Source organism: Salvelinus namaycush, unplaced genomic scaffold (assembly GCF_016432855.1).
Source record: "Salvelinus namaycush isolate Seneca unplaced genomic scaffold, SaNama_1.0 Scaffold2071, whole genome shotgun sequence".
NCBI classification, from domain to species: domain Eukaryota; kingdom Metazoa; phylum Chordata; class Actinopteri; order Salmoniformes; family Salmonidae; genus Salvelinus; species Salvelinus namaycush.
Window position 1 is genome coordinate 14,855 of NW_024058866.1, and position 17,864 is coordinate 32,718.

The 17,864-nt window shown below is 42.8% G+C and overlaps 1 protein-coding gene across 1 annotated transcript in view; it reads right to left on the bottom strand.

The window, feature by feature from the left end:
- Positions 1-17,208, bottom strand: part of LOC120038063 (probable global transcription activator SNF2L2) — a gene marked incomplete at its 3' end in the record, with an annotated part of 28,943 nt that extends 11,735 nt beyond the window's left edge. Inside the window, exons 1-4 of the mRNA XM_038984006.1 lie at positions 17,108-17,208; positions 15,060-15,310; positions 14,758-14,890; positions 6,670-7,038 (exon numbers count right to left, since the gene is read on the bottom strand). Coding sequence (XP_038839934.1) covers positions 6,670-7,038; positions 14,758-14,890; positions 15,060-15,278 — 721 coding nt within the window. The remainder of the gene's footprint in view (positions 1-6,669; positions 7,039-14,757; positions 14,891-15,059; positions 15,311-17,107) is intronic.
- Between the last annotated feature and the right edge of the window lie 656 nt (positions 17,209-17,864).

Below are 17,864 nucleotides of genomic sequence, written 5' to 3' on the forward strand. Positions count from 1 at the left end.
CCTTCACTGGAACTAAGGGGCCTGAACCCTGAAAAACAGCCCCAGCGCATTATTCCTCCTCCACCAAACTTTACAGTTGGCACTATGCATTGGGGCAGGTAGTGTTCTCCTAACATCCACCAAACGCAGATTCGTCCTTCGAACTGCCAGATGGTGCAGCGTGATTCATCACTCCAGAGAATGCGTTTCCACTGCTCCAGAGTTCAATGTCTGTGAGCTTTACACCAGTCCAGCTGACGCTTGGCATTGCACATGGTGATCTTAGGCTTGTGTGCGGTCGCTCGGCCATGGAAATTAATTTCACGAAGCTCCCGACTAACAGTTCTTGTGCTGACGTTGCTTCCAGAGGCAGTTTGGAACTCGGTAGTGAGTGTTGCAACCGAGGACAGATGATTTTTACGCGCTGTGCTTCAACACTCGGCGGTCCTGTTCTGTGAGTTTGTGTGGCATACCACTTCACGACTAAGCCGTTGTTGCTCCTAGACGTTTCCATTTCCCAATAACAGCACTTACAGTTGACCGGGGCATCTCTAGAAGAGCAGAAATGTGATGAACTGACTTGTTGGAAAGGTGGTATCCTATGACGATGCCACGGTGAAAGTCACTGAGCTTTTCAGTAAGGCCATTCTACTGCCAATGTTTGTCTATGGAGATTGCATGGCTGGGTGCTCGATTGTATAGACCTGTCAGCAACGGGTGTGGCTGAAATAGCAGAACCGACAAATTTAAAGGGGTGTCCACATACTTTTTTTATATACACTACCGGTCAAAAGATTTAGAACACCTACTCATTCAAGGGTTTTTCTTTCTTTTTTACTATTTTCTACATTGTAGAATAATAGTGAAGACATCAACACTATGACATAACACATGGAATAATTTAGTGATCAAAAAATTGTTAAACAAATCAAAATAGATTTTCCATTTCAGATTCTTCAAATAGCCACCCTTTGCCTTGATGACAGCTTTGCACACTCTTGCACGCAGTCACCAATGATTGCATTCCACAACATCACACTGCCATCATTAGGCTAGCTAAAGTTTGTTTGCAAAGTTAGGCTGAAACGTTTAGCCACCAGCTCCTCCTTGGTTGGTTTTTCAACCGGGGTGATGTTGGAAGGTAGGTCTGGTGTGTCAACTTTGAAGTCTGGGTCTTTGTATATGATCTGCCTATCTCCCCGCCTCTTGACAGCCTGCTGGTCCAATCAGGTTCTAAAGTTGAAGGTCTTCTGTTCAGACACTCTGCTCTACCCAGTCCTTGGCCTGTTGGAAATACTCCACATGGCTTCTGGATCTACTGAAAGATGGGTAACAGAATAACAAAACAAAAACTAGATTAGTCTTTCCTTGCATCCTCCATTATTGGCAGAGGCATGAGTGGAGGAACATTAGGTATCCTCTTTGAAAAGGGTGTGAAATAGAACAGAGATCAAATCTGAGACAGTATGATTGATTATCCTCATGTAATCCGCCCCCCCTTGGTTTGTGCTGTGGTGGAGATCTTTGTGGGCTATACTCTGCCTTGTCTCAGGATTGTAAGTTGGTGGTTGAAGTTATCCCTCTAGTGGTGCGGGGGCTGTGCTTTGGCAAAGTGGGTGGGGTTATATCCTTCCTGTTTGGCCCTGTCCGGGGATATCATCGGATGGGGACACAGTGTCTCCTGACCCCTCCTGTCTCAGCCTCCAGTATTTATGCTGCAGTAGTTTATGTGTCGGGGGGCTAGGGTTAGTCTGTTATATCTGGAGTACTTCTCCTGTCTTATCCGGTGTCCTGTGTGAATTAAGTATGCTCTCTCTAATTCTCTCCTTCTTTCTCTCTCTCGGAGGACCTGAGCCCTAGGACCATGCGTCAGGACTACCGGGCATGATGACTCCTTGCTGTCCCCAGTCCACCTGGCCTTGCTGCTGGTCCAGTTTCAACTGTTCTGCCTGCGGCTATGGAACCCTGACCTGTCCACCGGACGTGCTACCTGTCCCAGACCTGCTGTTTTCAACTCTCTAGAGACAGCAGGAGCGGTAGAGATACTCTTAATGATCGGCTATGAAAAGCCAACTGACATTTACTCCTGAGGTGCTGATTTGCTACACCCTCGATAACTACTGTGATTATTATTATTTGACCATGCTGGTCATTTATGAACATTTGAACATCTTGGCCATGTTCTGTTTTAATCTCTCTCCACCTGGCACAGCCAGAAGAGGACTGGCCACCCCTCATAGCCTGGTTCCTCTCTAGGTTTCTTCCTAGGTTTTGGCCTTTCTAGGGAGTTTTTCCTAGCCACCGTGCTTCTGCACCTGCATTGCTTGCTGTTTGGGGTTTTAGGCTGGGTTTCTGTACAGCACTTCGAGATATTAGCTGATGTACGAAGGGCTATATAAAATAAACTTGATTTGATGTCTGTTCCACCATCCCTCTCCTTCTTCCATTCCCTCCCAGGCAGGGAGAAACAGAAAGAGTGATTGGTGATGTTGGCTGCTATAAAACAGTCAGTCATTACATGAGCTGATATTCTAAATGTTTTAATGTAAATAATGTAATGGTTGGGCGAGTTTGTTGTCATTACAACTCATGCACCAGCTAGGACCAGAGACATATACTGCATTATGGCTCTGACTAGGGCTGAGTTCTACTCCTGGACCAGTTAGGACCAGAGACATATACTGTATTATGGCTCTGACTTGGGCTGAGTTCTACTCCTGGACCAGAGACATATACTGTATTATGGCTCTGACTAGGGCTGAGTTCTACTCCTGGACCAGGTAGGACCAGAGACATATACTGTATTATGGCTCTGACTAGGGCTGAGTTATACTCCTGGACCAGTTAGGACCAGAGACATATACTGTATTATGGCTCTGACTTGGGCTGAGTTCTACTCCTGGACCAGAGACATATACTGTATTATGGCTCTGACTAGGGCTGAGTTCTACTCCTGGACCAGAGACATATACTGTATTATGGCTCTGACTAGGGCTGAGTTCTACTCCTGGACCAGTTAGGACCAGAGACATATACTGTATTATGGCTCTGACTAGGGCTGAGTTCTACTCCTGGACCAGAGACATATACTGTATTATGGCTCTGACTAGGGCTGAGTTCTACTCCTGGACCAGAGACATATACTGTATTATGGCTCTGACTAGGGCTGAGTTCTACTCCTGGACCAGAGACATATACTGTATTATGGCTCTGACTAGGGCTGAGTTCTACTCCTGGACCAGTTAGGACCAGAGACATATACTGTATTATGGCTCTGACTAGGGCTGAGTTCTACTCCTGGACCAGAGACATATACTGTATTATGGCTCTGACTAGGGCTGAGTTCTACTCCTGGACCAGAGACATATACTGTATTATGGCTCTGACTAGGGCTGAGTTCTACTCCTGGACCAGTTAGGACCAGATACATATACTGTATTATGGCTCTGACTAGGGCTGAGTTCTACTCCTGGACCAGAGACATATACTGTATTATGGCTCTGACTTGGGCTGAGTTCTACTCCTGGACCAGATACATATACTGTATTATGGCTCTGACTTGGGCTGAGTTCTACTCCTGGACCAGATACATATTCTGTATTATGGCTCTGACTAGGGCTGAGTTCTACTCCTGGACCAGATACATATTCTGTATTATGGCTCTGACTTGGGCTGAGTTCTACTCCTGGACCAGAGACATATACTGTATTATGGCTCTGACTAGGGCTGAGTTCTACTCCTGGACCAGAGACATATACTGCATTATGGCTCTGACTAGGGCTGAGTTCTACTCCTGGACCAGATACATATTCTGTATTATGGCTCTGACTAGGGCTGAGTTCTACTCCTGGACCAGAGACATATACTGTATTATGGCTCTGACTAGGGCTGAGTTCTACTCCTGGACCAGAGACATATACTGTATTATGGCTCTGACTAGGGCTGAGTTCTACTCCTGGACCAGAGACATATACTGCATTATGGCTCTGACTAGGGCTGAGTTCTACTCCTGGACCAGAGACATATACTGTATTATGGCTCTGACTAGGGCTGAGTTCTACTCCTGGACCAGAGACATATACTGTATTATGGCTCTGACTAGGGCTGAGTTCTACTCCTGGACCAGAGACATATACTGTATTATGGCTCTGACTAGGGCTGAGTTCTACTCCTGGACCAGAGACATATACTGTATTATGGCTCTGACTAGGGCTGAGTTCTACTCCTGGACCAGAGACATATTCTGTATTATGGCTCTGACTAGGGCTGAGTTCTACTCCTGGACCAGAGACATATACTGTATTATGGCTCTGACTAGGGCTGAGTTCTACTCCTGGACCAGAGACATATACTGCATTATGGCTCTGACTAGGGCTGAGTTCTACTCCTGGACCAGAGACATATACTGTATTATGGCTCTGACTAGGGCTGAGTTCTACTCCTGGACCAGAGACATATACTGTATTATGGCTCTGACTAGGACTGAGTTCTACTCCTGGACCTTAACTAGGGCAAGTCATTTTATGCAATCAATAGAACTACAGAAACTATGATGCCTATAATGACATCACAGTGTGATGCCTAGCAGAAAATAATACAGTAGTTCTCATCAGTAACATTATAATGAAAAAGGGAACTGCATCACAAAGGTAAACAAACCAGTCAGTAAGACAGGATAACGTTACCGTTACAGTAGTAGCTAAGCTAAAAACACCACCAACTAGTTCAGGGAATGGCTAACAAATAACATTAGAAATTACTTTGTGGTGACTAGCTACAGGTGGTAGCAACTTAGCTAGCTAGCAAACATACCTTGAATGGTTGGAGCTTTCCCGTCCATGGTGGAAAGACGGAGGGAACAGCATCCGGTGTAAACCGGTCCCCACTGTAGTCACTAGCCACAAAGTGATCACTGGACATGGTCAACCGCAGCTGGTGAATGACTTCAGGGCGTCGTATCGACACCATAAGCAGGATGTCGGATGGCCTGCAGCCATACCTGACAAAGCTCCATCGCGGTCAGGAAGAGTGGAAATGTGTAGTATATTTGTATCTGACTGGAACATTATTGCACCCGGGTACAATGCACTTCATATTGGCCAACGTCACTCAGCTACTCAACTACTAATCTTTTTCGCCTAGACTTACTTTACCTCAGAGATTACTAACCGCTAGCCTAGCTAGCCTTACTTTACTTCAGAGATTACTAACCGCTAGCCTAGCTAGCCTTACTTTACTTCAGAGATTACTAACCGCTAGCCTAGCTAGCCTTACTTTACTTCAGAGATTACTAACCGCTAGCCTAGCTAGCCTTACTTTACTTCAGAGATTACTAACCGCTAGCCTAGCTAGCCTTACTTTACTTCAGAGATTACTAACCGCTAGCCTAGCTAGCCTTACTTTACTTCAGAGATTACTAACCGCTAGCCTAGCTAGCCTTACTTTACTTCAGAGATTACTAACCGCTAGCCTAGCTAGCCTTACTTTACTTCAGAGATTACTAACCGCTAGCCTAGCTAGCCTTACTTTACCTCAGAGATGACTAACCGCTAGCCTAGCTAGCCTTACTTTACTTCAGAGATTACTAACCGCTAGCCTAGCTAGCCTTACTTTACTTCAGAGATTACTAACCGCTAGCCTAGCTAGCCTTACTTTACTTCAGAGATTACTAACCGCTAGCCTAGCTAACTACCATCTTTGTTAACTTTTCGTTCTGTGTTCCTTTCTTGAAGACCAAAAGTAAGACGCTCCTTCGTCCCGCCTCCTGTAATTATCCAATGTAGAACCATGAAGAGAATCTAATGGATTACAGACTACATGGAAGACCTTTGCGCACAAAGTAGGTCTTTGTTTTTTATACTTTTTACATTAAACACAATTCAATGCTGATACACCAATCGTTGTTATGTAACAATAAATACACCGTTTTTAATGCATTTTAGGTCATTTATATTACTGTATAAAAATACAGTAATATAAATACTCAAACAATGGCCCTAAAAACTGTCTGGGGTACTGACAAACAGCCAGGCAAGTGTTATAAAGGGCCCAGAAGTGGTTTTGGGTGAACTTCCCCTTTAAGATTATATTCTGCCAACTATGTGAATCCAACCTGTATTTTCACTACTTGGCTGCATTCTCCTGGGTCAGATCTTTAAAAGTCTGGGGTACATTCGGGTACCTGTTTGGGGTACTTTGGCAGTGTTTTCCACCACTACCTGGAGTAGCTAACCAAACACAAAAAGTTGCAAGCCAGGCTTCCCCTTTGGGGTACCTGTTTGGGGATGTTTGGGTTACCTTTTTGGGATTGTTTGGGGTACCTGTTTGGTGTGCTTTGGGGTTGTTTGGTGTACATGTTTGGGGTACTTTGGGGTTGTTTGGTGTACATGTTTGGGGTACTTTGGGGTTGTTTGGTGTACATGTTTGGGGTGCTTTGAGGTACTTTGGGGTACTTGTTTGGGCCACCTGTTTGGTGTTGTTTAGGGTTGTTTGGGGTGATTAGTAGGACCCCTTGTGATGATCTGAGTGGATTTGATTAGCCTAAGCAATATGATGAAACTTCTACCTAGCCTGTCAAGAGGTGTAGGTGGAGCTGTTGCTATATTACTAACACCTGTCAAAACCTCTCAGATCTCCACAAGTGCATAGGGTCTAGGGCTCCATTTGGGATTGGCCCTAAGTGTCACCTACCAGGAGGCCTGCTGTAGGGGCTGCCAGTGCTCGGCTGCTGCTGCTGCTGTTGCTGCATGGTGGGCAGACTCCTCTTGCCCTGGACCGCCAGCTGGAGGTTTTCAGGAAGCGGTTGGCCCCGCCCCAGGATCTTATAGGCCAGGATCTGGGCCCGGAGTTGCTGTAATTGGACAGGGCTAAAGGAGGAGCAGCCACGACCAAGAGGCCCCTGGGGACCCATGGCTGACTGGGGGTCCATCTGGGGGATCATGGAGCCCGACGGGACGGGGGACATCTGAGGGGGCATGGGAGGCGTAGGGCCGCCCCTGGATAGGGGGCTGGAAGCGTGCTCTGGGACACCCAGGGGGGATGGCTGTGGGGGCAAGTAGCCTACAGGAGAGACAACAGTATGTAGATTATACATCAGGTATGTGTGCTATAGATTATACATCAGGTATGTGTTTTATACTGTAGATTATACATCAGGTATGTGTTTTATACTGTAGATTATACATCAGGTATGTGTTTTATACTGTAGATTATACATCAGGTATGTGTTTTATACTGTAGATTATACATCAGGTATGTGTTTTATACTGTAGATTATACATCAGGTATGTGTTTTATACATCAGGTATGTGTTTTATACTGTAGATTATACATCAGGTATGTGTTTTATACATCAGGTATGTGTTTTATACTGTAGATTATACATCAGGTATGTGTTTTATACATCAGGTATGTGTTTTATACATCAGGTATGTGTTTTATACTGTAGATTATACATCAGGTATGTGTGTTATACATCAGGTATGTGTTTTATACTGTAGATTATACATCAGGTATGTGTTTTATACATCAGGTATGTGTTTTATACTGTAGATTATACATCAGGTATGTGTTTTATACATCAGGTATGTGTTTTATACATCAGGTATGTGTTTTATACTGTAGATTATACATCAGGTATGTGTGTTATACATCAGGTATGTGTTTTATACTGTAGATTATACATCAGGTATGTGTTTTATACATCAGGTATGTGTTTTATACTGTAGATTATACATCAGGTATGTGTTTTATACTGTAGATTATACATCAGGTATGTGTGTTATACATCAGGTATGTGTTTTATACTGTAGATTATACATCAGGTATGTGTTTTATACTGTAGATTATACATCAGGTATGTGTGTTATACATCAGGTATGTGTGTTATACATCAGGTATGTGTTTTATACTGTAGATTATACATCAGGTATGTGTGTTATACATCAGGTATGTGTTTTGTACTGTAGATTATACATCAGGTATGTGTTTTATACATCAGGTATGTGTTTTATACATCAGGTATGTGTTTTATACTGTAGATTATACATCAGGTATGTGTTTTATACATCAGGTATGTGTTTTATACTGTAGATTATACATCAGGTATGTGTTTTATACATCAGGTATGTGTTTTATACTGTAGATTATACATCAGGTATGTGTTTTATACATCAGGTATGTGTTTTATACTGTAGATTATACATCAGGTATGTGTTTTATACATCAGGTATGTGTTTTATACTGTAGATTATACATCAGGTATGTGTTTTATACTGTAGATTATACATCAGGTATGTGTTTTATACATCAGGTATGTGTTTTATACTGTAGATTATACATCAGGTATGTGTTTTATACTATAGATTATACATCAGGTATGTGTGTTATACATCAGGTATGTGTTTTATACTGTAGATTATACATCAGGTATGTGTTTTATACTATAGATTATACATCAGGTATGTGTGTTATACATCAGGTATGTGTTTTATACATCAGGTATGTGTTTTATACTGTAGATTATACATCAGGTATGTGTGTTATACATCAGGTATGTGTTTTGTACTGTAGATTATACATCAGGTATGTGTTTTATACATCAGGTATGTGTTTTATACATCAGGTATGTGTTTTATACTGTAGATTATACATCAGGTATGTGTTTTATACATCAGGTATGTGTTTTATACTGTAGATTATACATCAGGTATGTGTTTTATACATCAGGTATGTGTTTTATACTGTAGATTATACATCAGGTATGTGTTTTATACATCAGGTATGTGTTTTATACTGTAGATTATACATCAGGTATGTGTTTTATACTATAGATTATACATCAGGTATGTGTTTTATACTGTAGATTATACATCAGGTATGTGTTTTATACTGTAGATTATACATCAGGTATGTGTGTTATACATCAGGTATGTGTTTTATACTGTAGATTATACATCAGGTATGTGTTTTATACTGTAGATTATACATCAGGTATGTGTTTTATACATCAGGTATGTGTTTTATACATCAGGTATGTGTTTTATACTGTAGATTATACATCAGGTATGTGTTTTATACTGTAGATTATACATCAGGTATGTGTTTTATACATCAGGTATGTGTTTTATACATCAGGTATGTGTTTTATACTGTAGATTATACATCAGGTATGTGTTTTATACATCAGGTATGTGTTTTATACTGTAGATTATTCATCAGGTATGTGTTTTATACATCAGGTATGTGTTTTATACTGTAGATTATACATCAGGTATGTGTGTTATACATCAGGTATGTGTTTTATACATCAGGTATGTGTTTTATACTGTAGATTATACATCAGGTATGTGTTTTATACTATAGATTATACATCAGGTATGTGTGTTATACATCAGGTATGTGTTTTATACTGTAGATTATACATCAGGTATGTGTTTTATACTATAGATTATACATCAGGTATGTGTGTTATACATCAGGTATGTGTTTTATACATCAGGTATGTGTTTTATACTGTAGATTATACATCAGGTATGTGTGTTATACATCAGGTATGTGTTTTATACTGTAGATTATACATCAGGTATGTGTTTTATACATCAGGTATGTGTTTTATACTGTAGATTATACATCAGGTATGTGTTTTATACTGTAGATTATACATCAGGTATGTGTGTTATAGATTATACATCAGGTATATGTTATAGATTATACATCAGGTATGTGTTTTGTACTGTAGATTATACATCAGGTATGTGTTTTATACATCAGGTATGTGTTATAGATTATACATCAGGTATGTGTTTTATTCTGTAGATTATACATCAGGTATGTGTTTTGTACTGTAGATTATACATCAGGTATGTGTTTTATACTGTAGATTATACATCAGGTATGTGTGCTGTAGATTATACATCAAGTATGTGTTTTATACTGTAGATTATACATCAGGTATGTGTTTTATACTGTAGATTATACATCAGGTATGTGTGCTGTAGATTATACATCAAGTATGTGTTTTATACTGTAGATTATACATCAGGTATGTGTGTTATACATCAGGTATGTGTTTTATACTGTAGATTATACATCAGGTATGTGTTTTATACTGTAGATTATACATCAGGTATGTGTGTTATACATCAGGTATGTGTGTTATACTGTAGATTATACATCAGGTATGTGTTTTATACTGTAGATTATACATCAGGTATGTGTTTTATACATCAGGTATGTGTTTTATACATCAGGTATGTGTTTTATACTGTAGATTATACATCAGGTATGTGTGTTATACATCAGGTATGTGTTTTATACTGTAGATTATACATCAGGTATGTGTGTTATACATCAGGTATGTGTTTTATACATCAGGTATGTGTTTTGTACTGTAGATTATACATCAGGTATGTGTGTTATACATCAGGTATGTGTGCTATACATCAGGTATGTGTGTTATACATCAGGTATGTGTTTTATACTGTAGATTATACATCAGGTATGTGTGTTATACATCAGGTATGTGTGTTATACATCAGGTATGTGTGTTATACAGCAGGTATGTGTGCTATATGTGTGTTAAACATTAGACCTCATATGTGAGCTAAATATTATAAACTATAAATAAGGACGTGGATCCACGTGTTGGTGATAATAAATGAGGCAACAGACCAAATAGAGGAGACTAAACTGCTTGGTGTAACACTGTCAAAACATATTGATGCAGTGGTAGCTAAAATAGGGAGAAGTCTGTCTATAATAAAGTGCTGCTCTGCTTTCTTGACATCACAATCAATTACACAGGTCCTATAGGCCTTAGTTTCATCACACCTGGACTACTGCCCAGTTATATGGTCAAGTGACATAAAGACAAACATAGGTACAGTACAGTTGGACCAGAACAGGGCAGCACGGCTGACCCTTAAATGTCCACAGAGGGCTAATATCAATAACATGCATGTCTCTCCTGGCTCAAAGTGGAGAGATTGACTGCATCATTACTTGTCTTTGAGAGGTATTTATGTGTTGAAAACACCAAACTCTCTGTTCAAACAGCTAACACACACTCAGACACACAAGACATGCCACCAGAGGTCTCTTCACAGTCCCCAAGTCCAGGACAGACTCTGGGAAGCACACAGTACTACATAGAGCCATGACTACATGGAATAGTTTTACACATCAGTTACCCAAGATGGCAGTAAAATCAAAAAAAAAAAAAACAGATAAAATAACACCTCACCGCACAACACAGACTGTGACTACACACACACACTGAACACACCCAACACACACACACACGCACACGCACACACCCAACACACACACACACTGAACACACCCACACATTATAATACTGTACACTAGCGCCACCCTGCCCTACGGGTGGTAAATCATTGGATCTGATTAATTGTATTCAATGCAACTCAACCTTTGAGGACTACAACCATATAAATACAATGTATTTATGCCTATTAATAAACCATTGTAAAACTTCCTGTCCATGGTTATTTTGCTCACTGTTTACTGTCAATTTCTCACGGTCACCCTACGTTCACACATTGATTTCACACAGAAAAATGCAACTAGGGCCATGTAAACAATTGTTAGGCTACTCATTTAGAATCCACCGGTGGCACCTTGTGTGACTAATAAGTTTGTGAGACCGGGCACAGTAAAATAATTTGGTTGCAAAAGTTACTGGTCTGCCATACACCTTAGAAGGCCCATCATCACACCACAGTGATAATGCCCAAGAAGCCAGTATTTGGCAGATATATTGGCACAGGATTCGTCGAGGGCCGTCAAATCGTGCCAATATAACCTACAAACAACAGCTTCAAGGGCATAATTAGATCAAATCACATTTTATTTGTCAAATGCGCCGAATACAACAGGTGTGGACCTTACAGTGAAATGCTTACTTACAAGCCCTTAACCAACAATGAAGTTAAGAAAATTAACTGGGCTCCCGACTACCACACCTCAACTAACTGGGTTCCTGACTACCACCCCTCAACTAACTGGGCTCCTGACTACCACCCCCTCCCTAACTGGGCTCCCGACTACCACCCCTCCCTAACTGGGTTCCTGACTACCACCCCTCAACTAACTGGGTTCCTGACTACCACCCCTCAACTAACTGGGCTCCTGACTACCACCCCTCCCCCAACTGGGTTCCTGACTACCACCCCTCCCCCAACTGGGCTCCTGACTACCACCCCTCAACTAACTGGGCTCCTGACTACCACCCCTCAACTAACTGGGTTCCTGACTACCACCCCTCAACTAACTGGGTTCCTGACTACCACCCCTCCCCCAACTGGGCTCCTGACTACCACCCCCCCCCTAACTGGGCTCCCGACTACCACCCCTCCCTAACTGGGCTCCTGACTACCACCCCTCAACTAACTGGGCTCCCGACTACCACCCCTCAACTAACTGGGCTCCTGACTACCACCCCTCCCCCAACTGGGCTCCTGACTACCACCCCTCCCCCAACTGGGCTCCTGACTACCACCCCCCCCCCAACTGGGCTCCTGACTACCACCCCCTCCCTAACTGGGCTCCCGACTACCACCCCTCCCTAACTGGGATCCTGACTACCACCCCTCCCTAACTGGGTTCCTGACTACCATCCCTCAACTAACTGGGTTCCTGACTACCACCCCTCAACTAACTGGGATCCTGACTACCACCCCTCCCCCAACTGGGTTCCTGACTACCACCCCTCAACTAACTGGGATCCTGACTACCACCCCTCCCTAACTGGGTTCCTGACTACCACCCCTCAACTAACTGGGTTCCTGACTACCACCCCTCAACTAACTGGGTTCCTGACTACCACCCCTCAACTAACTGGGTTCCTGACTACCACCCCTCCCCCAACTGGGCTCCTGACTACCACCCCTCAACTAACTGGGTTCCTGACTACCACCCCTCAACTAACTGGGTTCCTGACTACCACCCCTCCCCTAACTGGGCTCCCGACTACCACCCCTCCCTAACTGGGTTCCTGACTACCACCCCTCCCCCAACTGGGTTCCTGACTACCACCCCTCCCCTAACTGGGCTCCTGACTACCACCCCCCCCTAACTGGGCTCCTGACTACCACCCCTCCCCTAACTGGGCTCCCGACTACCACCCCTCCCCTAACTGGGCTCCTGACTACCACCCCTCCCTAACTGGGTTCCCGACTACCACCCCTCCCTAACTGGGCTCCTGACTACCACCCCTCCCATAACCCTACCACCCCTCCCCCAACTGGGTTCCTGACTACCACCCCTCCCATAACCCTACCACCCCCCCTAACTGGGTTCCTGACTACCACCCCCCCTAACTGGGCTCCCGACTACCACCCCTCCCATAACCCTACCACCCCTCCCCTAACTGAGCTCCTGACTACCACCCCCCCCTAACTGGGTTCCTGACTACCACCCCTCCCATAACCCTACCACCCCCCCTAACTGGGCTCCTGACTACCACCCCCCCTAACTGGGCTCCTGACTACCACCCCCCCTAACTGGGCTCCTGACTACCACCCCCCCCTAACTGGGTTCCTGACTACCACCCCTCCCATAACCCTACCACCCCCCCTAACTGGGCTCCTGACTACCACCCCTCCCTAACTGGGCTCCTGACTACCACCCCTCCCTAACTGGGTTCCCGACTACCACCTCCCTAACTGGGTTCCCGACTACCACCCCCCCTAACTGGGCTCCCGAGTGGCGCAGCGGTCTAAGGCACTGCATCGCAGCGCTAGAGGTGTCACACATGAACCCTCAATGTAATTATACATATTCTGTTTTACAGAAAGTGAATAGATCAATTGATAACGACAAAGTCACACGTTGTATAAGATTACTTCCCAAGGAAAGTCAAATTTCTTTGACTCCTTGACTTTAGCTCAGCTTCTGAATGTCAAAGAGACAAACCAAAGACACACATCAGAGTCAGGTATTCCTCTGACATTTTACAGCTTTTTTCTAAACTAAAGCAATGCAGATTTATGCATTTTTATATTGGTATAAAAAAATTGCAAATTGTTTAAAAAAGTATGTATATATATATATATATACATATACTGTATATACACACACACACATGTACACTGAGTGTACAAAACATTAAGAACACCTGCTTTTTCCATGACAGACTGACCAGGTGAATCCAGGTGAAAGCTATGATCCCTTATTGATGTCACCTGTTAAATCCACTTCAATCAGTGTAGATGAAGGGGAGGAGACGGGTTAAAGAAGGATTTTTAAGCCTTGAGACATCGATTGTTTGTGTGCCATTCAGAGGGTGAATGGGCAAGAAAAAAGATTTACCTGCCTTTGAACGGCAAAAGGGGGTGCACCGGTTTGAGTGTGTCAAGAACTGCAACGCTGCTGGGTTTTTCACTCTCAACAGTTTCCTTTGTGTGTCAAGAACTGCAACGCTGCTGGGTTTTTCACTCTCAACAGTTTCCTTTGTGTGTCAAGAACTGCAACGCTGCTGGGTTTTTCACTCTCAACAGTTTCCTTTGTGTGTCAAGAATGGTCCACCACCCAAATGACATCCAGCCAACTTGACAACTGTGTGAAGCATTGGAGTCAACGTGGGTCAGCATCCATATGAAATGCTTTCGACACCTTGTAGAACAAATTGATGCTGTTCTGAGGGCAAAAGGGGGTGCAACTCCATATTAGGAAGGTGTTCCTAATGATTTGTACACTCAGTGTATATAGCTTTCTACATTACTGTATTTGCTGTGCTGTGTTTTGTTGCTGTGTTACCTTGGTTGCTGTGCTGGTCCAGAGGGCTCTGTGAAGGGCCCATTCCGCTGTGTAGCGCCCTCATCCCAACTCCCTTCATCTGGCCATAGTTCGTCTCATCTCCCATCCCCTTCTCATCAACGCCCTCCATCGGCTGGAAACACATTCACATCAACCTGGGATACTGTGGCTCGCCTTTAGTGAAGTGCATAGCGCACATATCATACAATTACATATAGTCATTCAATAGGATATCTGTGGCATATTTTATATACTGTATCATAACTTCAGCACTGTGGGTGTGTTGTAATGTTGAGGATTACCTGGTGCATGGGGTGCATGGTGTCCTGAAGGTAGTCCCCAGCCCCCTGCCCCTGTAGGCTGGGGGGTCCGCTGGGGGGTCCGGAGCTAGGGGAGGGGCCTGGTCCTGGGGACCGGCCTGGGCACGGAGAGGGACCCGGGTGGGGCTGGGACATACCACCTGCCTGGGGACCCGGGTGGGGCTGGGACATACCACCCGCATGCTCTGTAGGGGTGGACATCTACTGATCTACTGGCTGGCTGACTGACTGTACTAAACCAGAGAGGAGGAGGAAGTTTAGTCATGACATTTATTTCATCATTTTGTTGCTATTGATTTGTTTATTATTGATAAACCACATATAAATGTTTTTTACTTTCTCTAAGTCAGCTTGAGATATTTCAGACACTAATCATTATTGGTAATAGACATCAAATATTAGGCTATACATCAAAAGAGGTCACTACACGTCATAGGATGAGTATTTATAATCAAATAAGTGTGGATTTTTAGATGATACGACTAAACGGTGGGGCAATTCCAACAGTAACAGAATGATGCTGAAACGCAGATTTTTCACTTTAAAATGTATGTCAAACAATTGCATCGTTAAACAAACCATACAACTCTATGCACAAGGATTACATTTAACAATGTCCATGTTAAAGGTAGTGCCATCGTTCTGTTTCCAAACGGAGCAAATGTAACTCAAAGTCTGTTCAAGAACGTTGAACAACATTTTAGGGAAATGAGTAGTTCAGTACAAACCGTAACACAACATAGCAAACGTTTCATGGAACTGAACGGACCCCATGTAGTAGTTTGGGGTCAGACCAAGCCCCCAGCCCAAGGTTCCAGTGTTCTTCAAGTAAATGTTTTTTTGGTAAATGTGCACTGGAAATTGTTAAAAGTAGTCCTTGTGCATACACTTGTATAGTTTGTTTAACTTTGCAATCATTGGTTTTGTTTAAATCATTCTGTTATCATGGAATGTCCCTGTGATAAAAACGGGTAGGAAAACACTTTGGATTGGAACAGCGGAAGCAGAGTAGCGCAGCGTCTACATTTGCATAAAAATGTCCTGACTTAACCCATCACGCCTCCTCCCAGCTGACTGACCTGTCAACACGTGCATATGCGAAGTGTTTCATTAATATCAAGGGGAGGTGTAGTTAGATAAATATCTTTATTTCATTTACTGTAGCTACGCATATTACCCGCATAACTGGATTATCGAATGTGTGAGCATTAATGGCGCATAGTTTCGTCAATTTCAACCAAAATAGCTTTGTTTAGTAGTTTAGTGAAGCAAACCAGAGTACGCATACGTCTAAGTCAACTAAACAATGTAGAGGCTTTAAACAAGACAATGCAAATGGCGAAGATAACGGTTTGGCATTTTTTATCACATGCTGAAAACGAGGACGGTAGACTGAGCTGTCATTTCCTGACCAAAAATGTAATCTGAAAACAGGCCTCAACTTTTGCAGGTCTGTCAACGCTGTTGCAAAGTAGCTATTTATTTAATTAAAATTTGTCAGTCATCTCGCTAAAAAAAAAGTGTCTATGTTAATACGCGGATACATGAAATGATGGCAAAGCATTTGCGTTCTTGCTAAAATGGATCGAATCGTCTACAGATGTTGGGCATCGTTTTTGGGAGAGACGAGCAGCGCTGATTGGATCATGCCTTCCCTGAATGGAACCGTTTCTCTGCTAAACTTCTAATATGGTGGCCGTTGCTATCAACCAAAATAAACCGTCAGTTACGGGAAATTAAAGTTGACATGTGAAATGTGAACACGCATAAAAAATTACATTTATTAGGATTTACGAAGCTGTGTTTTTTTACCCCAACTCATGATATAAAAACGGATAATTCAACAGAACGAATAGTGGCTAACGGTAGTTAACAGTAGCTAGCTAAGTTAGCTAGCTAGCAAAAGCATGCCACCAACTTCAAATCAAATGTACTGTAACCTACTAATAACAAGCTAGCTAGCAACGTAACGGCCCATAAACATTCGGTAGAACTATTTGTCAAATACAGTAAACTTGAACTCTATTTACCTTACGGTAGACTAAACGGAATTCAGTCTAATATATATATATATATATATTGCTGCTTTAAAATATGACTTCCATCTGTACGGTCCCTCCCCCTCTGTTTTTCTGACATCTCATGTTCAGGCTCTTTTGATTTGCCGAGACCGCATGAAATGCCACCAAACTGTAAAATGATTGGTTAAAGAATACATCAATTATTACTTTCTCCGTTCTAGGGCGGGACTAATGTTCAGAAATCACTGAGAAGTAAAGTGTCTTCGTGCGTGTGGAGAACTCGTTATTACAGTGCCCGCCCTGACAAAGTTTCCAACGTAATGTTACAAAACATTTACATGCAAGATAAATACATCGAAATGAAATTGAAAACGTGCTCCTCTCGAACCGCGTCATTCACTATTCACAAAGGCTTTGTCTATTCCTTGACGTTCCCGAAGGAGCTGTGCTGTGTGCATGTAGCATTGCAAAAGCCACTGATAATTGTATTTAAGTCTTGACATCCTTCTGTTGTTGTTTCTTGTTGTAAACCTACATATCCCAACATTCAAATATTTGATTAAAGAGGAAATTAATGTGATTATGTGGCAAATGGTGAACATGCCAGAACACCATTATAGTAGGCCTAGTGTGATTATCTGGTCAAGTGTTTAGTTTTCGTTAATATAAACAAAACATCTGATAGAATATCTAGAGCCAGGAGTTTTTCCTGACCACATGACCTGATGAGGGTTAACTCCTGGATAGATAGGCCTGCTATAGAGGG